Source organism: Cyprinus carpio, chromosome B5, assembly GCF_018340385.1.
Source record: "Cyprinus carpio isolate SPL01 chromosome B5, ASM1834038v1, whole genome shotgun sequence".
Classification (NCBI taxonomy): Eukaryota; Metazoa; Chordata; class Actinopteri; order Cypriniformes; family Cyprinidae; genus Cyprinus; species Cyprinus carpio.
The window spans coordinates 14,229,161-14,247,339 of NC_056601.1; the positions used below are offsets into that span (position 1 = coordinate 14,229,161).

At 38.9% G+C, this 18,179-nt stretch overlaps 1 protein-coding gene across 6 annotated transcripts in view; it reads left to right on the plus strand.

The window, feature by feature from the left end:
* The window catches only part of wdfy3 (WD repeat and FYVE domain containing 3), a 72,218-nt gene that overhangs the window by 39,482 nt on the left and 14,557 nt on the right, over positions 1 to 18,179 (plus strand). For 3 of the 6 annotated variants that reach the window (XM_042724531.1, XM_042724528.1, XM_042724532.1), the window contains 26 exons: positions 579 to 691; positions 1,467 to 1,701; positions 3,400 to 3,500; positions 4,998 to 5,216; positions 5,599 to 5,780; positions 6,104 to 6,335; positions 6,516 to 6,676; positions 7,650 to 7,761; positions 7,863 to 8,053; positions 8,557 to 8,709; positions 9,051 to 9,124; positions 9,329 to 9,490; positions 9,731 to 9,825; positions 10,301 to 10,421; positions 10,804 to 11,021; positions 11,183 to 11,379; positions 12,232 to 12,366; positions 12,669 to 12,848; positions 12,922 to 13,155; positions 13,351 to 13,450; positions 13,584 to 13,619; positions 13,773 to 13,933; positions 15,692 to 15,921; positions 16,978 to 17,087; positions 17,274 to 17,456; positions 17,662 to 17,819. In XM_042724531.1, coding sequence (XP_042580465.1) covers positions 579 to 691; positions 1,467 to 1,701; positions 3,400 to 3,500; positions 4,998 to 5,216; positions 5,599 to 5,780; positions 6,104 to 6,335; positions 6,516 to 6,676; positions 7,650 to 7,761; positions 7,863 to 8,053; positions 8,557 to 8,709; positions 9,051 to 9,124; positions 9,329 to 9,490; positions 9,731 to 9,825; positions 10,301 to 10,421; positions 10,804 to 11,021; positions 11,183 to 11,379; positions 12,232 to 12,366; positions 12,669 to 12,848; positions 12,922 to 13,155; positions 13,351 to 13,450; positions 13,584 to 13,619; positions 13,773 to 13,933; positions 15,692 to 15,921; positions 16,978 to 17,087; positions 17,274 to 17,456; positions 17,662 to 17,819 — 4,093 coding nt within the window. The remainder of the gene's footprint in view (positions 1 to 578; positions 692 to 1,466; positions 1,702 to 3,399; positions 3,501 to 4,997; positions 5,217 to 5,598; positions 5,781 to 6,103; positions 6,336 to 6,515; positions 6,677 to 7,649; positions 7,762 to 7,862; positions 8,054 to 8,556; positions 8,710 to 9,050; positions 9,125 to 9,328; positions 9,491 to 9,730; positions 9,826 to 10,300; positions 10,422 to 10,803; positions 11,022 to 11,182; positions 11,380 to 12,231; positions 12,367 to 12,668; positions 12,849 to 12,921; positions 13,156 to 13,350; positions 13,451 to 13,583; positions 13,620 to 13,772; positions 13,934 to 15,691; positions 15,922 to 16,977; positions 17,088 to 17,273; positions 17,457 to 17,661; positions 17,820 to 18,179) is intronic. The other 3 variants (XM_042724530.1, XM_042724533.1, XM_042724529.1) reach the window with 2 other exon arrangements.

The window sequence follows — 18,179 nt, forward strand, 5'->3', positions numbered from 1 at the left end:
CATCTGGTGTTTTTTTTTTTTTTTCTTTCATATCGCAATATATATTGCAGAAATACAAAATATCGCAATGTGAGTTTTTTTCCAATATCGTGCAGCCCTACTCACTATGGGTTGTCTCTAAGTCAAACGGATTAGCGATTTCAATTTTCTGCATGGCTGGTCTAACGTGATGGAGGATGCTTCACTACATAATAATAATAATAAAACAAACAGCAATTCACTTCAGCTCATTTGAGAAATCAAAATCTGTCGTATATGGTTTAAATGTCATGCGACTGCATTCCGGATCATAGTTATTTAAGTGATTAATATATACTTATTTTCTTATTATTTATAATAAAATAATAATAATAATAATAATTTAGCCTATATATATATATATATAATTGCAATCATTACAATTATTATACTGTAATTATATATTTTATTCACTGAATTTATTTAATGTTTATTTTTATCCGTTGAAGTTGTTGTCTTCTGGATTTCCTAATGTGTTGTGATAATGTTCGAAGAGCAAGCAATTGCTCATTGTTTAGGATAATACTGTCTCTAATAAATGGTTTTTATGCATTTTTCAGGGAATTTTTACGACTTGGGAATCCTCTGAATTGCGGTGCCTGGGACAAAAAGCTCCTGAAGCAGTATCGGGTCCACAAGCCTAGCTCCCTAAGCTATGAAGCTGAAATGCGCAGTAAGGAAAAAAATGAATGCATAAAGACTGCTAGAGCTGTCACTGTGCTTTTGTGCCATCCCGTAAACAGTTTGTGTCAGTGTTATGTGGTCTTGTCTCTGTGGTTTCTCTGTGGGCCAGTGAAAGAAGGGACATTACTTCAGGCTTCACTGACTGTGGTCTTTGGTGAAATGCCATCAATCACCATCAGAATCAAACAAAACATTCTCCTTTCGCTCTCCACGGCTCTGCCAGCAGAGAGACATTCAATTGAACAGGGTTCTGCTGGAGATGAGTTCCCAGCTTCCCTAATTACCAGTAAAATTACTTTTCTCCAAGCTCTCACCATGCCCAGCGAGTCCATTTTGAACTTGCTAATTTAAAGGTTTCCTGCTTGCTTTGTAGAAAGCCTCAGTGGAATTGTGCAGTCATTCCAAGGTCCAGTGCAAGCAGATATTTTTGTTGGTTATATCCACAACAGATTACTTCAGAATGAGGATATTTAAGAGAACTGTAATGTAAAAAGAATGAAAGGATTTTACCAGACAGGAAATTTTCCATGCTTTTATAGTGTCACATTTACATCATTCAACATTCACCTACTATTTATTCCTTTAGCATTCCTTTTCTGACATCACTACACTGCTTTCCTCTTAACACAGAAACATTTTATATATGACATTTTTTGGCCTGAAATGAAAAATACATATTGTTATAAGTTAATAGTGTAACATTAAGAGAGCAGTAGAGTTTACGGGACAAGCCTGACTGTACATTTGACCTTTTCCACATCCAGACAGCATGACTCTGTCCATGGAGGGTTTTGGACCGGATAGCGTGTTCACGATTAATGAGGACAACAGCCAGTACCGGATCAGCCGAAGTCTGGTGCGATCGGCTGAGGGCAGCACTGTGCCCCTCACCCGAGTCAAGTGCCTGGTCTCCATGACAACGCCCCATGACATCCGTCTCCACGGGTCATCCGTCACGCCCGCCTTCGTGGAGTTTGACACGTCATTAGAGGGATTCGGGTAAGGCTGCCAGCGCTGATCTAGTCTATATCTAATGAAGATCTAGATTTGTTTGCACAATCACTGTTTGTAAGCAGACATTCGTTTAGGCATCAGAGATTTATTGGCTTCAGTTCAGAATGTGTTTACCAGATATATGCGTCAATCAAAAAAAATTTTGGAGTTGTGCTTTTAAAAGCTTGACCTAGTTAAAGCTCACTGAAAAACAGACTTGAAATGCGCTTACATCTCTGAACGTATCGCAGTTCAAAGCGCAACAAAGAATCCACACGGAGCCTCCATCTGCTTCTGTTTAACATAATCCCATCAGGGTACATGCTAAACTGAAAATAACAGATCTTTAATATTTCATCTTTTTCATTAAATATGAAAGCACAGTGATCATCATTTGTCTTCTTTCCAAATTATTAGCTGCTTAATTGGGAGATTTCTGTGTGTGAAATGGGTCAACGGTTCAGTTTTTGCACACATAACAGAGACCCAAATGCTTCAAGTGATATTGGTTGTGCACAGATTGAATTTGGTTAGTCTCCCAGAGGCATTTCTATTGCTTGAACAATTATGCAGCAGTTCTACAGACATAAATGCCACAAATGCCCTTTAAACCTGCACCAACGGCACAGACAATCCAAATGATGTATCTTTTATATGTCTTAGCCAGAATCCTCCTGTGTCTTTGAATACTTCCTCCTACATCTGAATAGAACATGCAGCTTAGAATAATTGGAGATGTAAAAATCACTTGTACTGGCCCACATTTCATCTCGCGGATGCTGACAAAATGCGCACACACACAGTGCGCTCCCCATCTGCCTTCATGAAAAATTCATGTAAACACGTTCCGTATTGGGTCGTGCAGACCAGCCTAATGGTGCTGCCACAGCTGGGCTTAAAGCTTTTTAGGTTATAAGGGAGCAAACAGGGAGGAGGTGGACATTAACCCCCACACACATATGCATATACTTCTATTGTTTTATCTTTAGATTTTTTTAAAATAATATACAACAATATATAATGTGTTTTACTAATTATGTGAAGGTTTTTTCTCCAAAAAGGACTTCTCCAAATGTTCCCAAAGGGAGGTTTAATCAGATTTGTCCCCAAATTGAACCCTTTTCCACACACTTCCTTGTCTGGTGGGAGGTGTTAATGTTTCACTGATTTTTGGTGGATGCTTGAATTGTTAGAGTGATTTGGGACCTTTTTTTTAATTGCCACAGCTTTTATAATATTAAAATGACACATGAAGCTTCCTTTTCAGGGTTAATTAGCCTCCATGGAGGCTTGTTTAGCTGTTTTGAGTGACATTGGGATGGTTTTCTGTTCATTTGATGAATGGCAGAATGCTTAATGAAGTATGGATTGACAGGAATCTTGCATTGGGTTGCACCCATTCTCATTATTTGCTTTTCTAACATTTAGTAATATCTGGTGTTTAAATAAGTTCCATCAGTGGAAATTTGTATAATGTTTTGTACACGATGTAATTCAGTGCTGTTATGGTGAGCACACTCTGTCAGTGTTACATAAGGCGTGACACCCACAAATAAACAACTCTTTAAGCTGCCAATGTGAAATATTCCCTCATATTATGACTGTTTGTTACTGAGAGACAAGAATAAAATGTGTGAAATGTCTGGCATGCTGGGATTTCTGATAAATTGACATTCATTTTTTACTTCCGTCTTCTCTCTCCAGCTGTTTGTTTTTGCCCAGTTTGGCCCCTCACAACGCGCCGTCCAGTAATGCTAACACATCTGGAGTCAGTGACGGGGCAGTGGTCAGCGGCATGGGAAATGGTATGTGCTCACAAACACACTCTTCCCCAACCCCCATGATTTGCAGACAGCAGCTTTCCTCTCTTTTGTAAGTCTTTATTAATATCAAGCTTAAAATATAAAAAAAAGTACATTAAATTGATGAATGTACAGCAAGCAAATCATTATCACACAATAAACCTTGGTGCTTGGGATCTCAGAAGATATAAATCAGCTGTTATTGTTTTAACAGATTAATGTCATTGAGTTTTTGAGCGAGTTTGAGTTTACAAACGTGGGATGGCGAGGGCGGGTGTAAGTAGCTTGACGGAATTTCAGAAGCATCATGGCTCATGACAGGCGAGAGGGAGAGGGAACAGGAGCACAGCACTGTGACTGAATTTTTGCAAAGACGGTGAAGTCTAGAGAAAAGAGGAAGCACACCAGAACTTGACAGAGCTTGACAGAAATTGTTTGTGTGCCTTTGCTCCTGTTCGAGCACCACTGGCTCACAGCAGCCCTGAGTGGGCGTACAAGTGCCTATGTAGTATTAATGAGGTGATTCAGGGCTCTCCATCTTTCTCCCTTCCTGTCTTTCTTCATTTCGCTGTCTAGCTCTCTCTCTTTCCTTCATCCTCCCCATTTCCCTTCCTCCTCCTCTCTCTCTCTCGAATGGATGATTTCAATATTTATAGATAGACTCCTGCATCATATTCTCTGACCTATTTTTGTCGATGCCATCATCATTTCTTGCTCGGAGAGTTTCATTCAGATACCCTGCAGTCTAGTTCATTGTTCCTGTCTCTCTTCCAGGGCTTTCCTGGGTTTAGGGTACAAGCCAAAGTGGATTTGTTGTATCTAAGTAGCTTAGGTTAAATTTTGAAGAATGTTTGCTTGATGTAATAGATAGATCTTTATGCAAAGTCCAAGGCTTGGTCCTCAAACCACATAAAAAAAAAAGTGTAATACATTTTTATTTGAACTTGAAAATAAATACTTACAAAAATGCAAAACAAATATTAAGATCTGTTGAATTATGCCAATAAGAACCAGAATCGGAAAGAGCTTTATATTAAGAGCTTTAATAGAGACTTCTATTAAGTGTAAAAGTTTAGGGTCAGATTATTATTCATACTACTTTTTCAGCATGGACATATTAAATTGACAGTAAAAAAATGAACATTTGAGATGGAAATCTGAATGTAAATGCACACACACACACACACACACACACACACACACACACACACACACACACATACATATATATATATATATATATATAGGTAGAGTAATTTGTCTAAGAAGTATTTTCACTCAAGGTCTCATAAGTAACACTTTGCCATTCATTGCTTGTTCAAGCACCATCAGAATTTAAAAGCAGTCTTATCTGTCCATTAAAAAACTATTCTGAGAATAATCAACATTAATATTCATGTAACATTGGGCAGCTGTGACTGTTGTGTCATTCTACATCCAAATGATGCAAAAAGAGAAAGTAACTCCTAATATTGAATATCCTCCTTTTTATTTCTTCAGGCGAGCGTTTCTTTCCACCCCCGTCTGGCCTGAGCTACTCAACATGGTTTTGTGTTGAGCGTTTCAGCACGCCACCCCAAAGCCATCCTGTGCGTCTGCTCACGGTGGTGCGGAGGGCCACCTCGTCTGAGCAGCACTACGTGTGCCTGGCCATCGTGCTCTCCGCTAAAGACCGATCTCTCATTGTGTCCACTAAGGAAGAGCTGCTTCAGACCTACGGCAAGTGTTTCCTACAACTTCCTGTTCTGCATCTTTGTTTTCTGTTTATGTCAGCAAAGTTCTAATGATGTGGAATGTTTGTGAATCAGATGATTGTTTCAGCCTTTGTTCCTCCGCATGCAGAGTAAATAAGAACAAATCTATTAGACTTTCAAAATGCAAAATGCTGATGTTTGTGAACACACACACAAAATTTTTTTAAATACTTACAATTTTTATTTAGCTCATGATGTCACCACGCTTATGTTTCATTGGCAAATCAGAAGTAGACAATTAAGCCATTTTAATGTAGGGTTTAAGAGCCAGATCCTTCTGAAATTCGGAGGAAAAGTTCCTTTGTCTGTGGTTAGTGACGTGACATCATTTCCTCTCTCCCTTGCAGTGGATGACTTCAGTGAGGAGTCCTCCTTCTATGAGATCCTGCCCTGCTGTGCGCGCTTCCGCTGCGCTGACCTCATCACCGAGGGACAGTGGCACCACCTGGTGTTAGTTATGAGCAAGGGAATGCTGAAGAATAGCATGGCGACGCTCTACATCGATGGCCAGATGGTCAGCACGGTCAAGGTGTGGCCCAGCTCCTGATGTAGACACCTTTATTTTGTTTTGACTAAAGTAATGGGAAACGGTTCCATTATTCTTTTTTCTGCAGAAATGTTATTATTTTCTGCCCCCTTTTAAAGATTTGAACTAATATTACAAATTTTAGCATAACTCAAAATTGCCGTCAGATTTAAAATCTAATGCGAAATGGTTTTTCTCTTGCTTCATTAGCAGCTCAAACACCAGTTCCCAAGACTGCTGTTAAATGTATATTTAAAATAAAATGCATTATTCCCGATAAGGTCACACTCACCTCTTTTGTTTTTTCATTGTGGTTGTCTTTGTAGCTGCACTATGTTCACAATGCTCCCGGTGGCTCTGCCTCCACAAACCCACCTGTGGTGAGCACGGTGTACAGCTACATCGGTGCACCACCGGCACAGCGCCAGCTCTCCACTCTGGTCTGGCGACTGGGGCCCACTCACTTTCTGGAGGAGGTGCTGCCTGCTGCCAGTGTGGCTGCCATCTATGAGCTGGGACCCAATTATGTAGGCAGTTTCCAAGCTGTTTACCTGCCATGTGAGTACCTGATGTGTCACACCGAGGTGAATAACAAGAAACTAAAAGATGTTTGATTTTAAAAGTAGATGTTTATTGTAAATGATTGGCTATTGTACTGATTAAATGTTATGCACATCTTATGTTTGTTATATGTAGTTGGATGTTCTTGGTTTTAACTGTTTCCTCTTATATATCCAGGTAAAGACTCAAAGACTGAGGCTGTGCCACCCTGTCCTGTTGGATTGGTTCCTGAAGAGAAGGTCTCCTTCAGTCTCTTTGCTCATTCTGTATCTACTCTCACTGTGGCCAAGATACGAAAAGTCTACAACAAACTGGACAGCAAAGCCATCGCCAAACAGGTTTCTCACCCTGCTTCTTCAATCTCTTTTGCTAAAATAATTTATTTAAATGATATGATTTTTAATTTTAATTAAATATTGATATATTAATTAGTTGTAATGAATTTTACCAAGTTAAACATTGAAAATGTTTAAAAATATATATGATTTTGCATTATAATTAATATATATATATATATATATATATATATATATATATATATATATATATATATATATATATATATATATATATATATATATATATTTATATATATATATATATATTTTTTTTTACATTAAAAGTCATAATTAATAATTTGAACAACCACCAAATAATCAAGACCATAAGCAGACCTACATTATTGTTCAAAAGTTTGGGGTCAGTAAAAATGTTTCTTTGTTTTTGAAAAAAACTTTCTTATGCTCACCAATATTGCTTTAGTCTTTAGTGTCACATGATCTTTCAAGAAACATTTCAGATTATTAATGTTGAAAACAGTTGTGTTGTTTAATATGTTTGAGGAAACTGTGATTCTCTGATTAATAGAAAGTTAAAAAGGGCTGCATTTATTTGAAATCTTTTTGTACACAAAATTTTTTGTAACATTACAAATGTATTTGCTTTCACTTTTGATTAATTTAATGTGTCCTTGCTGAATTAATGATTAATTTCTTTTAAAAAAATCTTTGCTGATTTTTTGTCAAAATATGGAGAATTCTTAGGGTAGTAAAGAATAAAAAAAAGTTTTGTTAATGATTTGTATAAACACTTCTGTATAAATGAGGACATTTAATTAATGTAAATATCAGCAGAGCTTTTTGTGCATATATAAATGCAAATAAATATGCAAGGGGTGCGGAATGTCTAGAACTTTTGAAGCGCGAGTCTTCCGATTCTGCAGAAATTTGCTGTGCAGATTCCTTGTCCTGCCCATGAGTAATTATTTTAATTAACATTTTAACTCAGAGTGATGTTTTCATCCTCTTTCAGCTGGGGGTTTCCTCTCATGAAAGTGCCACACCAGTCAAACTCGTCCATAATGCAGTGGGCCATCTCAACGGGTCAGCCAGGACCATTGGAGCTGCAGTCATCGGTTACCTGGGTGAGTGCAAAAAAGAAAAGTAGCACAATACAGCTTTTCCAATAAACCGGCCCTTTCTCTCAGTGTTCATGTATTTATAGCTGCAATCTTGTTCCATGTAGGTGTGCGCGCATTCGTAACCAAACCGGTCGCCACCAACCTCCAGTACATCGGAGGAGCAGCTGCCATTCTGGGCCTGGTTGCCATGGCTTCAGACGTGGAGGGTCTCTATGCTGCAGTAAAAGCATTAGTGTGTGTTGTCAAGAGCAACCCGCTAGCTAGCAAGGAGATGGAGCGTATCAAAGGCTACCAGGTGGGCTGCAATAACAATTATGAGTGAACTTTGAACCGAGCATGTCCTCTGTTCTCTACAGCTGTAGCTGTAGGATGTTATGAGCCAATGAGGTGGCAAATTAAATGATAACAGTGAGCCTGGGCTGTTGTGACCGGTGACAGCCAATTGTTGTGATAAGTGAGGGTTCTTAAGGGTGGGGCATGCTGGGATGTGCTGGTTTGAACATAACAGATGGTGCATTGTTTTATTTCTCTGCTACTTTAATAGGGTCTGTAGAGAGAATGCGATGTTTCACGGAGCTAATGCTGATTGAGGTGTCACTGTGTAAGGAAAATGAATGGCTGAGTGTTGGGTTGCAGCCTGTTTTAAACTGAACTGATCACTGAATCCTGAATTGAGTAGACTAAGGAAAATATAGCAGATCATTCTTCCACATAGACCTTCTGTTGTTGTTTTTATCCCTGTCAGCTTTAGATCATTTGCCTGAATGGTCTTGTTTAACTTAATGTCTTCTGTTATAGCTGTTGGCCATGCTGCTGAAGAAGAAACGGCCTCTGTTGAACAGCCATATTCTGCACTTGACCTTTTCCCTCGTTGGAACTGTCGATAGTGGCCACGAGACCTCAATTATCCCCAACTCCACAGCCTTCCAGGACCTGCTGTGTGATTTTGAGGTGCGACTGCGAAGCTCACACCAGAGCAGCCTTAGTAATGCTGTGATTTTATTTAGTTTTTTTCCCCCCGTTACTCACATCTGGCAGATATACAGAGAATGATTGACATCCAGTTAGGATGTATAAATACCTCAAACTGACATCATCAGTGACCTTGCTGAAAATTGAACTACATTCACTCTAATAGTTTCTGGCATAAGAAAATGATTGTGTGTAGTGGTCTTCAGTTCTAAAACTTCTTTTATTTCAGACGATATACTTCTTTTATTTTAGAAGATAGAAACATTTGTTGGTTTTTCATGATATAATAACTTAAAATGTTTAATTTGGTGGACTTTCAGGTTTGGCTGCATGCTCCCTATGAACTGCACCTCTCTCTCTTCGAGCACTTCATTGAACTTCTGACTGAATCCAGGTAATTAGTAAAACTCTTTATTGAGTCTTTGATTCGGGGCAATCGATATAAGCCTTTCTGCGATGTAATGGGACATTCTTTGGATACTTTCAGCCCTGTAGAAGTGATACAGTGTACATTAAGCATTGACGTTATAATGGTTAACCAGCAGCAACATCTGCATCACATGGTATCTAAAATACATCACGTTGTTTCTGTTCTCAGTGAAGCTGCTAAGAATGCCAAACTATTGCGGGAGTTTCAATTGATCCCCAAACTGCTGCTGACTCTGAGGGATCAATCTCTGTCTCAGCCCACCATCGCTGCCATCGGCAATGTCCTCAGTCTCCTGCTTCAAGGCTTCCCCAACTCATATGACCTACTCAGGTAAACGGAGAGTTTACAATTTAAAGTTTTAAAAGATTAGAATCCAAAGTGTCTGATTCTTTAAAATCTGCCTGATTTTGCTGCATAACATACTTTATTTAGAAGCGGGGTGACTACTTATTAAGGAACACTATGTACAATTTACACACACAAAATAACATTTTTCGATCACAAAATAATCATTAATAACTCTGGACATTCTTTCATTTGTTTATGGCTATGATTGAATTTTTTTTCTAGGTTTGGGCAGTTTATCTCCTCAACATTGCCAACATTTGCAGTCTGTGAGAAGTTTGTCATTATGGAGAACACCAATGAGGAGAAGATCGACAGGGGTGAGTCCGCTTTTTTAAGCTTCCAAGTATCAAAGAAGCATTTTAGCAGCATATTGTTCCAACACAACAACACTTCAGATCACCCTGTTAAAGAATTAGACCCATGGGCATCAAAGCATTGCCAGCTTTAAACAGCACCAAAAGAAATCCACACCTGCAGAACCTTGTAGAAAGCTACACAGAATTCCTGCTGGATTGAAACGTCATGTCATTCCTAAAAATCTGACACCCCTTGTGCATTTCTGAAATATTTTGCCTAATTTGGTGGTTTCAGCTATCCGTGAGAGTGCAGAGTTAGCTCCATGTAAGCACTTTATGCAGATTCCAACTAAAAATCAGCACTGGAAAATCTGCAGATTTCATCTAGGCCTAATAATGAGATGTCTTAAGATACCAGGAGCTTAAAAATGTCAAAAAGGTTAGCAGTATCATTTCTCCTGTTAGTGGTCTTACTCTTCTTCCTGGGTGTTTTCAGGAGCTGATGATGAGTTTGGAGGCCTCCTGTCATCCAACTTGATTCTTCTGCGGAACAGACTGCTGGACATCCTGCTCAAACAGCTCTTCACCTGCAAAGAGAAGAACATTGTTAATGTACAGTGAGTGATGCTCCATATTAAATCAAGGGTGGATTATTGGACTTCAGAGAGCTGGGCTGCATTTTACAGCATCTGTAACATTGTTACCTAAGCTTGCTGGTTTAGGGCTGATAACTGGGATTGGATACAGATGGAACTTGACACTTTGGAAATGTGTCCAAAATGATTTAGTGTAGCTAAAGTGCTTTTATCTCTTATCAGTGCTCTCAGTATTTTTTTATTTTTTTGTGTGTGTGTGTATGAAAAATGACAAAGTGCACAATTTAATTTGATGTAAATTAAGCCTCATAACTTAAAACATTATAAACAATACTTGTAAGATCTACCTTCATATTAATGATCATCCCCCCACTTAATTTTTCTTTTCTGCTACCTCCCCCAGGGCTTGCGAAGAACTTGTGCGCACCTTGGGTTTCGATTGGTTGCTGATGTTTATGGAAGAACACATTCACTCTAGTACAGTGACGGCAGCTCTCTTAATCTTGGTGGTGTTGCTGAGTAACCAATCCATCCTGAGCCGGTTTAAAGAGGGCCTGTCTGGAGGAGGATGGCTGGACCACACCGACTCTGTGCTCACTAATAAGATTGGCACTGTTCTGGGTGAGCAAGAGACCTAATCATATTTGATTAGTTTCACATGCATTTTAGTTGAACAGTTTCTATAATCATACATTATAAAAAATGATAACAATAATATCAATAACGAAGTATTTAGTACTTTAACATAATTTGTTTTATGTAACATAATCATATTCTTTCAGGTTTTAACGTTGGCCGCAGTGCAGGAGGCAGGTCGACATTGCGTGAAATCAACCGAGATGCCTGCCATTTCCCAGGATTCCCTGTGTTGCAAACTCTACTGCCCAAACACACCAATGTCCCAGAGATCTACTTCATGCTCATGGCCCTTTTCCTCCAGCAGCCAATCACAGAGCTGCCTGACAGCCTGCAGGTACATGTCAGTATGCAAACCTTTTTTCCCTACTAATCAAACTTGAATGTCTTCACTTTTTGTCTTTGATTGTGTGTGAGACCACTATCAAAAATACTATATATATATATATATATATATATATACATATATATACATATATATACATATATATATACACATTATGTATATGTATTTTTAATTATTTTTTTAAAATAATTTGTGTTATCTGCAGTTGTGTAAAGTAATTTAATTGAAAAATTAAGAGTCATGTTAACCCTCGGTGTCACCGATTTGCTTACATACAATTAGTGACCTAGCAGTAGTGCAGAATCTAAAATCATTTTATATCATATTCTTTTTCTCTTTCTCTTTCTCTTTCTCTTTCTCTCTCTCTCTCTCTCTCTCTCTCTCTCTCTCTCTCTCTCTTTCTTTCTTTCTCTTTGAATCCTAAAACTTTTACAAATTTAAATAGGATTTAGATTTAGATTTCAAATCCCAATTTTTCAATGTAATCTCAGACCTTTTGTTTTCGACTGTTTTTTTTTTTTTTTTTTTTTTTAAGTGACATGCTCCTTGTTAACTATACTCATGTTCAACAAATTGTCTTTGTTGTATCATCCATTCAGTCATGCATGGGTTATATATAAATGTTTACCTTCTGCACTTGTGACTGTTTCCTGTGAGATAATTGTAGTGTCACTACTTCATTCTTTTACTTTTTAAACTGCAAAACCATTGAGTAATTATTAATTATTTAATTAAATGTATTACATTAATTCAGTAGCAATACGATTTCATAATAACTTAATACAATTTAATTATTTGTATAATACATTAAAATAATAATTATTGGGTTGTACTCATCTCCTCACACAGTTTGACCTGGACTCTATCTGGACGATTATATTTGGGGTCCCAGCATCCAGTGCTACAGTGGTGGGCTCCATTCACAACATGTGCACTGAAGCAGCGTTCCTGCTCCTGGCAATGCTGCGCAGCATGCTCAACCTGGTGAGTCTCCAAGCTTCCTGCTTTAGAAATATGCATCCTAGGAGCAACTGCTGGCATTGGGATGATTGCTCCGCTTGTCATTTGGTAGTTTATCAAAGGTTTTGTACTACAGCTGATAAAAAATTCTGAATGAAATGGGAAATAAGTGACCAACTGGTGCTCAAAGTGAAAAATAAAAGGTTTATATGGTATTATTTTAAGATTAATTGTTTTCACTGCAGATACCAAGAAGTGCAGGTTATTCTCATGACCACAGACCCTCAGACCACAGAAGCTGAAATTTCTCTTTATCTAACCCACAGCCTTGGCAGTCAGAGGAGGAGGGTTCCTGGCTGAGAGAATATCCCATCACTCTCATGCAGTTTTTCCGTTACCTCTATCACAACATCCCAGATCTGGCACACATGTGGCACAGCCCGGACTTCCTGTGTACACTTGCTGCTACGGTTTTCCCCTTCAATATACGGCCTTACTCTGAGATGGTACACTATTGTTCTCTTTGTTTTACTCTCAGTTGAAGTTGGTTGTGTGATAAAAATATCTTGTTTTCCTCAGGTGAGTGATTTGGATGATGAAGCAAGCTCACCCACAGAAGAGTTCAAAGCCTTTGTGACAGATACAGGCATGAACCGTAGCCAGTCAGAATACTGTAATGTAGGCAATAAAACCTACTTGACCAACCACCCAGCCAAGAAGTATGTCTTCGACTTCATGAGGGTCCTTATCATGGACAACCTGTGCATGACACCTGCCAGCAAACAGACGCCCATCATTGATCTTCTGCTAGATGTGAGTCCATCTTGAATATCTACTTCATTACATTTTGTTTGTCAGTGATGTTGCATGAAGCTACAGAATCTCTGTGACTGTCGTCCTGGCTTTCTTTTCTAGCATCCTGCAGTGCTTTGCATGCTGCTTATTAGAAGCTAATGTGGGAGTGTCCATTTGTTGGGCAGGAACACTAACTTTGCTCTGTGTCCTCAGGCCTCACCAGAGCGCTCCACCAGGACCCAGCAGAAAGAGTTTCAGTCCTACATCCTGGACAGTGTGATGGAGCAGCTTCTAGCAGCAGATGTTCTGTTGGGTAAGTTGCATCCCAGTCATCAGGTTTAGCTCAGGGAATTGATCAGTAATGTACCCAAACATGTAAATGCTGTCATTAATTCAATCTCATTTTCTTCCAAATTGTGTGTGTGTTTTTTTTTATGTCAATGTAGATCAGGCACAATATATGCAAAAACTGTCATGGCATGGTAAGACATGACCATATTTTAGTGGTTCTCAGTGTTTTTGATCTAAAGTTCCCTGATGTCCCTTAAAGTCTGTTGATCAAGAAAATATTCAGAATCCCACAATATAAGCTAAAATTACAAATCTTTCATGTATGTGGCTGTGTCCTCCAACAGGTGAGGAGGCATCATTGCCAATAACGACGGGAGGAAGTTACCAGGTCCTGGTCAACAATGTGTTCTACTTCACCCAGCGTGTGGTGGATAAGCTTTGGCAGGGCATGTTCAACAAAGAGTCCAAGCTCGTGGTGGATTTCATAGTTCAGCTGATCACCCAGGTGAGCTCACACCGGAGGTTCCCCACTTAAACGCCAATTATGCTTTCACACCACCTACTAGGGCTGTGCAAAAAATCGAATACGATTTTCATGCGCGTCTCTTCAGTAAAGACGCTCCTGTGATTAATAGTATATCTCCAGCACGTACGTTAAGATCAGGGTTGCCAGGTTTTCACAACAAATCCTGCCCAGTTGCTTCTCAAAACTAGTCCAAAACTAGCCCAGTCGCGTTTCCAGGAGGTTCCCTGATAAAAATTGCATCCCGGGGTTAAAATATACGTTTTTGTCAGGGTTGCCCTGGTAATATTCACATTTTAGGGGCTAAATATCACGTTATTGGTATTGGGGTCGCTTCAACCCGCGGACATGAAAAACAACCGCAGACTTGGAAACACTGGTTCAGGTGTAGCGGCATTTACTACACAGAGCCGTAGTCCACCGACAAGCTACACAAAATCGCTTTCAAAATCGACAAAGAATCGCCTGCGATTTTAAAATCGATTTTGTGTAGATTGTCAGTGAATTACGGCTCTGTGTAGTAAATGCCAACCAGTGTTGCCAAGTCTGCGGTTGTTTTTCATGTCCGCGGGTTGAAGCGACCCCAATACCAATAACGTGATATTTAGCCCCTAAAATGTGAATATTACCAGGGCAACCTTGACAAAAAACTTATATTTTAACCCTGGGATGCAATTTTTATCGGGGAACCTCCTGGAAACGCGACTGGGCTAGTTTTGGACTAGTTTTGAGAAGCAACTGGGCAGGATTTGTTGTGAAAACCTGGCAAACCTGATCTGAACGCACGTGCTGGAGATATACTACTAATCACAGGAGCGTCTTTACTGAAGAGACGCGCATGAAAATCGTATTCGATTTTTTGCACAGCCCTACCACCTACATCAAAACAACACTTGTCCCCAAAGTCATAGTGTCCCTGAATAATTAGGAAGTGTCTTGCTATATATTGTTTTGGCCGTATATTGTCTAGTTTGTCATTTTAATCATGAACAGTGCATACAAATGATTACTTTAGTGGATGTCTTAAATGGATGCTACAAAATATTTCTATTTCAAATTATTTATTTGAAACTTTCTGACATTTAAAGAATCCTAATAATGTTTATGGTTCCCACAAAATATTGAGCACAACTGTTATAATAAGAAATGTTTGAGCACCATATGAGATGGGTTCCTGTTGAAAAGTCACCTTTACCATCACAGGAATAAATTACATTTAATTGACCTAAATATATTATTTTAAATTATAATAATATTTCACAGTTTTACTGTTTTTACTGTTTTTGATCAAATAAAAGCACCCTTGGTAACTATAAGAGACTACAAGAACATAAAAAATACTCAACCCAAGCTTTTGAATGGGAGTGTAAATTTAAACAAACCGAATGTTCAAAATTGAAATGCAGTTAAAAGCAAATTATAAGCAATCACAGTTATCTTTTTAAAATGGGATTTAAACAATTTCACAGTAAATGTTACACTAAATATTGCAAAAATGATTTAGCTACCAACCATTAAAGAAATACCACAAGGACCCATAATTTAATGTTAAGTCATTACTTCAGTTATTAAGCATAAATTATTTTCCTGTTATTATATTACAAATTTCTGTTAGTTGTCCAATTCTCTCTCTCTCTCTCTTTCTTTTACATTCCTCGTGTGCAAGACGTATACTATGTGACTAGCGTAACTGGTGGTTTCTCAACAAATCTCCTTTTCTTGTTTTTTGTCCCAAAACAGTCCAAACGGCGCTCACAGGGTTTGTCTCTGGACTCAATCTACCATTGTCTGAACCGAACAATCCTCTACCAGCTCTCACGACCACACAAAACGGTCCCACAACAGGTCACCCTGCTGGATTCATTGCGTGTGTTGACGGTAAACCGGAACCTCGTGCTGGGACCCGGCAACCATGACCAGGAGTTTGTGGCTTGTCTGGCCCACTGCTTGATCAGCCTGCATACGGGGAGGTGAGAGAGACACAGAGGGGGTATAATGTTTTCAGGCCCTGTACATAAAATCAAGGGTTTATGAATTTAGAGTATCCAGATGTTTGGTTTTACGTTACAGGGATGGATAGATAAGTCTTTTGAGATATGTTTTTCATTTGACATGCAGACTCTGGTTCTAAAAAAAAAAAAAGGTGTGAAATGAATGAATAGGTAAATATATAAAATCATTTAGATAGATGGGTAGATAGACATATGTGAAAATCAAAATTAAGTTTTGATATATTTACAGTAGTACATTTACAAAATATCTTCATGGAACATGATCATTACTTAATATCCTAATGATTTTTGGCATAAAAGGAAAATCTATAATTTTGACCCAGACAATGTATTTTTGGCTATTGTTACAAATATACCTGTGGTACTTATGACTGGTTTTATGGTCCAGGATCACATTTGTGAGGTGTGAAATACATTTACATGGATAGTTATGTTTGAGCTCATTTATATAGATGCATAGACTGTAAAAAATAAAAATAAATGCATACATTTAGATGGAAAGATAGATGGGGATGGGTTTATGGGATTATGTATGAGCAGTGAAAAATGAATAAGTCCTCTTCACAGTCTTGTTTGTGATTGTGCGCTTCTGCTGTTGTGAGTCACTGTGAGAGACATGAGGAGGTGGTTTATGTTGTCATGGCTCTGTATCCAGGCTGACTCAGAAGTTTGGCTTCAGAGAGACTGAGAAATGAGAGCAGCTCAGAGACAGTGAGCAGAATCACATTAGTGTGTAGTGCTGCTACTCTGAGTCTCTGTGCTCTGCTGATACAGAAAGATCAATAACTTCAACTGATTTGATTTTCAATGACTGATGTGCTGAAATGATAGTTCATTATTGTTGCTGTTTGTGTTATAGCATTCAAACTTATAATATTGACTGACTGGAGAATGTTCACATTGTGCAGCACAAATAAAGCACTGCCCAAAAGACCATGGTGTCTTCAAATGTATGACACTGGTGTGCTGTATCACTGTGCCACAGGTCAACATCACTTTCATGTTCTCTTACAGTAGTGTGGAGGGGTTTGGTTTGGAGGCGGAGGCCAGAATGACCACCTGGCATGTCGCGGTTCCTTCTGAGAACGAGTCGGACAATGTCCAGAGCCAGGATGTTAGTGAAGGTTGTTCTTTTTCTCTTTTTATGACATTTTTTGCAAGCAAAGTGTGTGGTGTATTAAAGCATACAGTTTTAATACTTAAAGTGCTTCACAAACCTTCATAAAAACCATTATCGATATCAAACTTACTCTGTCCTTTTTGGTGTGTGTGTGTGTGTGTGTGTGTGTGTGTGTGTGTGTGTGTGTCAGGTCGTCAGTTGCTGCTCAAGGCAGTGAATCGTGTGTGGACAGAGCTCATGCACAGTAAGCGGCAAATGCTGGAGGACATTTTTAAAGTGTCTCTACCAGTCAATGATCGAGGACATGTGGACATCGCCACTGCTCGACCTGCTTTAGAGGAACCTGCAGCTAAAAGCTGGCAGAACCACCTGGGTGAGGAAAACATCCAGTCACACACTCATTATAAGTCCATCACATTCAGATTCTCTCACATAATTTAATTTTTGCAGCTTGTTGCTTTCACACTCTTACCCGTGTCTTTGTCACTCTGCTAATTTTTTCTTGTTAAATATTTTAGCAGTTTTCCTTATACTCTCATTGCTCTTACTGTATTGAACCTTTTCTGTTTTGCTTCTAGTCCATGAGAAGAAATGCATCAGCAGGGGCGAGACCGTTGCCCCAGCTAATCAGTCCAAACTGTCTCGAGTCAGCAGTGGCTTTGGTCTCTCCAAACTTACTGGCTCCCGTCGCAGTAAGAAGGAAAGTGGAATGAACAAGAACAATCTTTCTGCACAGGTAACTGTCAAAATGCATCTATCTAGACAGACATCTATCTCTTGGGGTGTTCCACAGGGATCAGTTCTTGGTCCAACCCTGTTTTTGTTATACATGTTGCCTTTGGGGTCAATCTTGGGGTCAATCACGAGTTTATTATATTTGGGAATAGACTCCCTGAGAAAGAACTGATTGAGAGTTATGGTCTATTGTCATACAACATACATGGAGACTTTTAACTAATACTAGAAAATGGGATCATATCACACCTGCTATGTCTTCATTGGTTACCTGTTAATTATAGAATCCAATACAAGGTGTTAATGTTTGTGTACAGAGCATTGCACAATCAGGCTTCTGATATAAAGGACATGCTGTCTC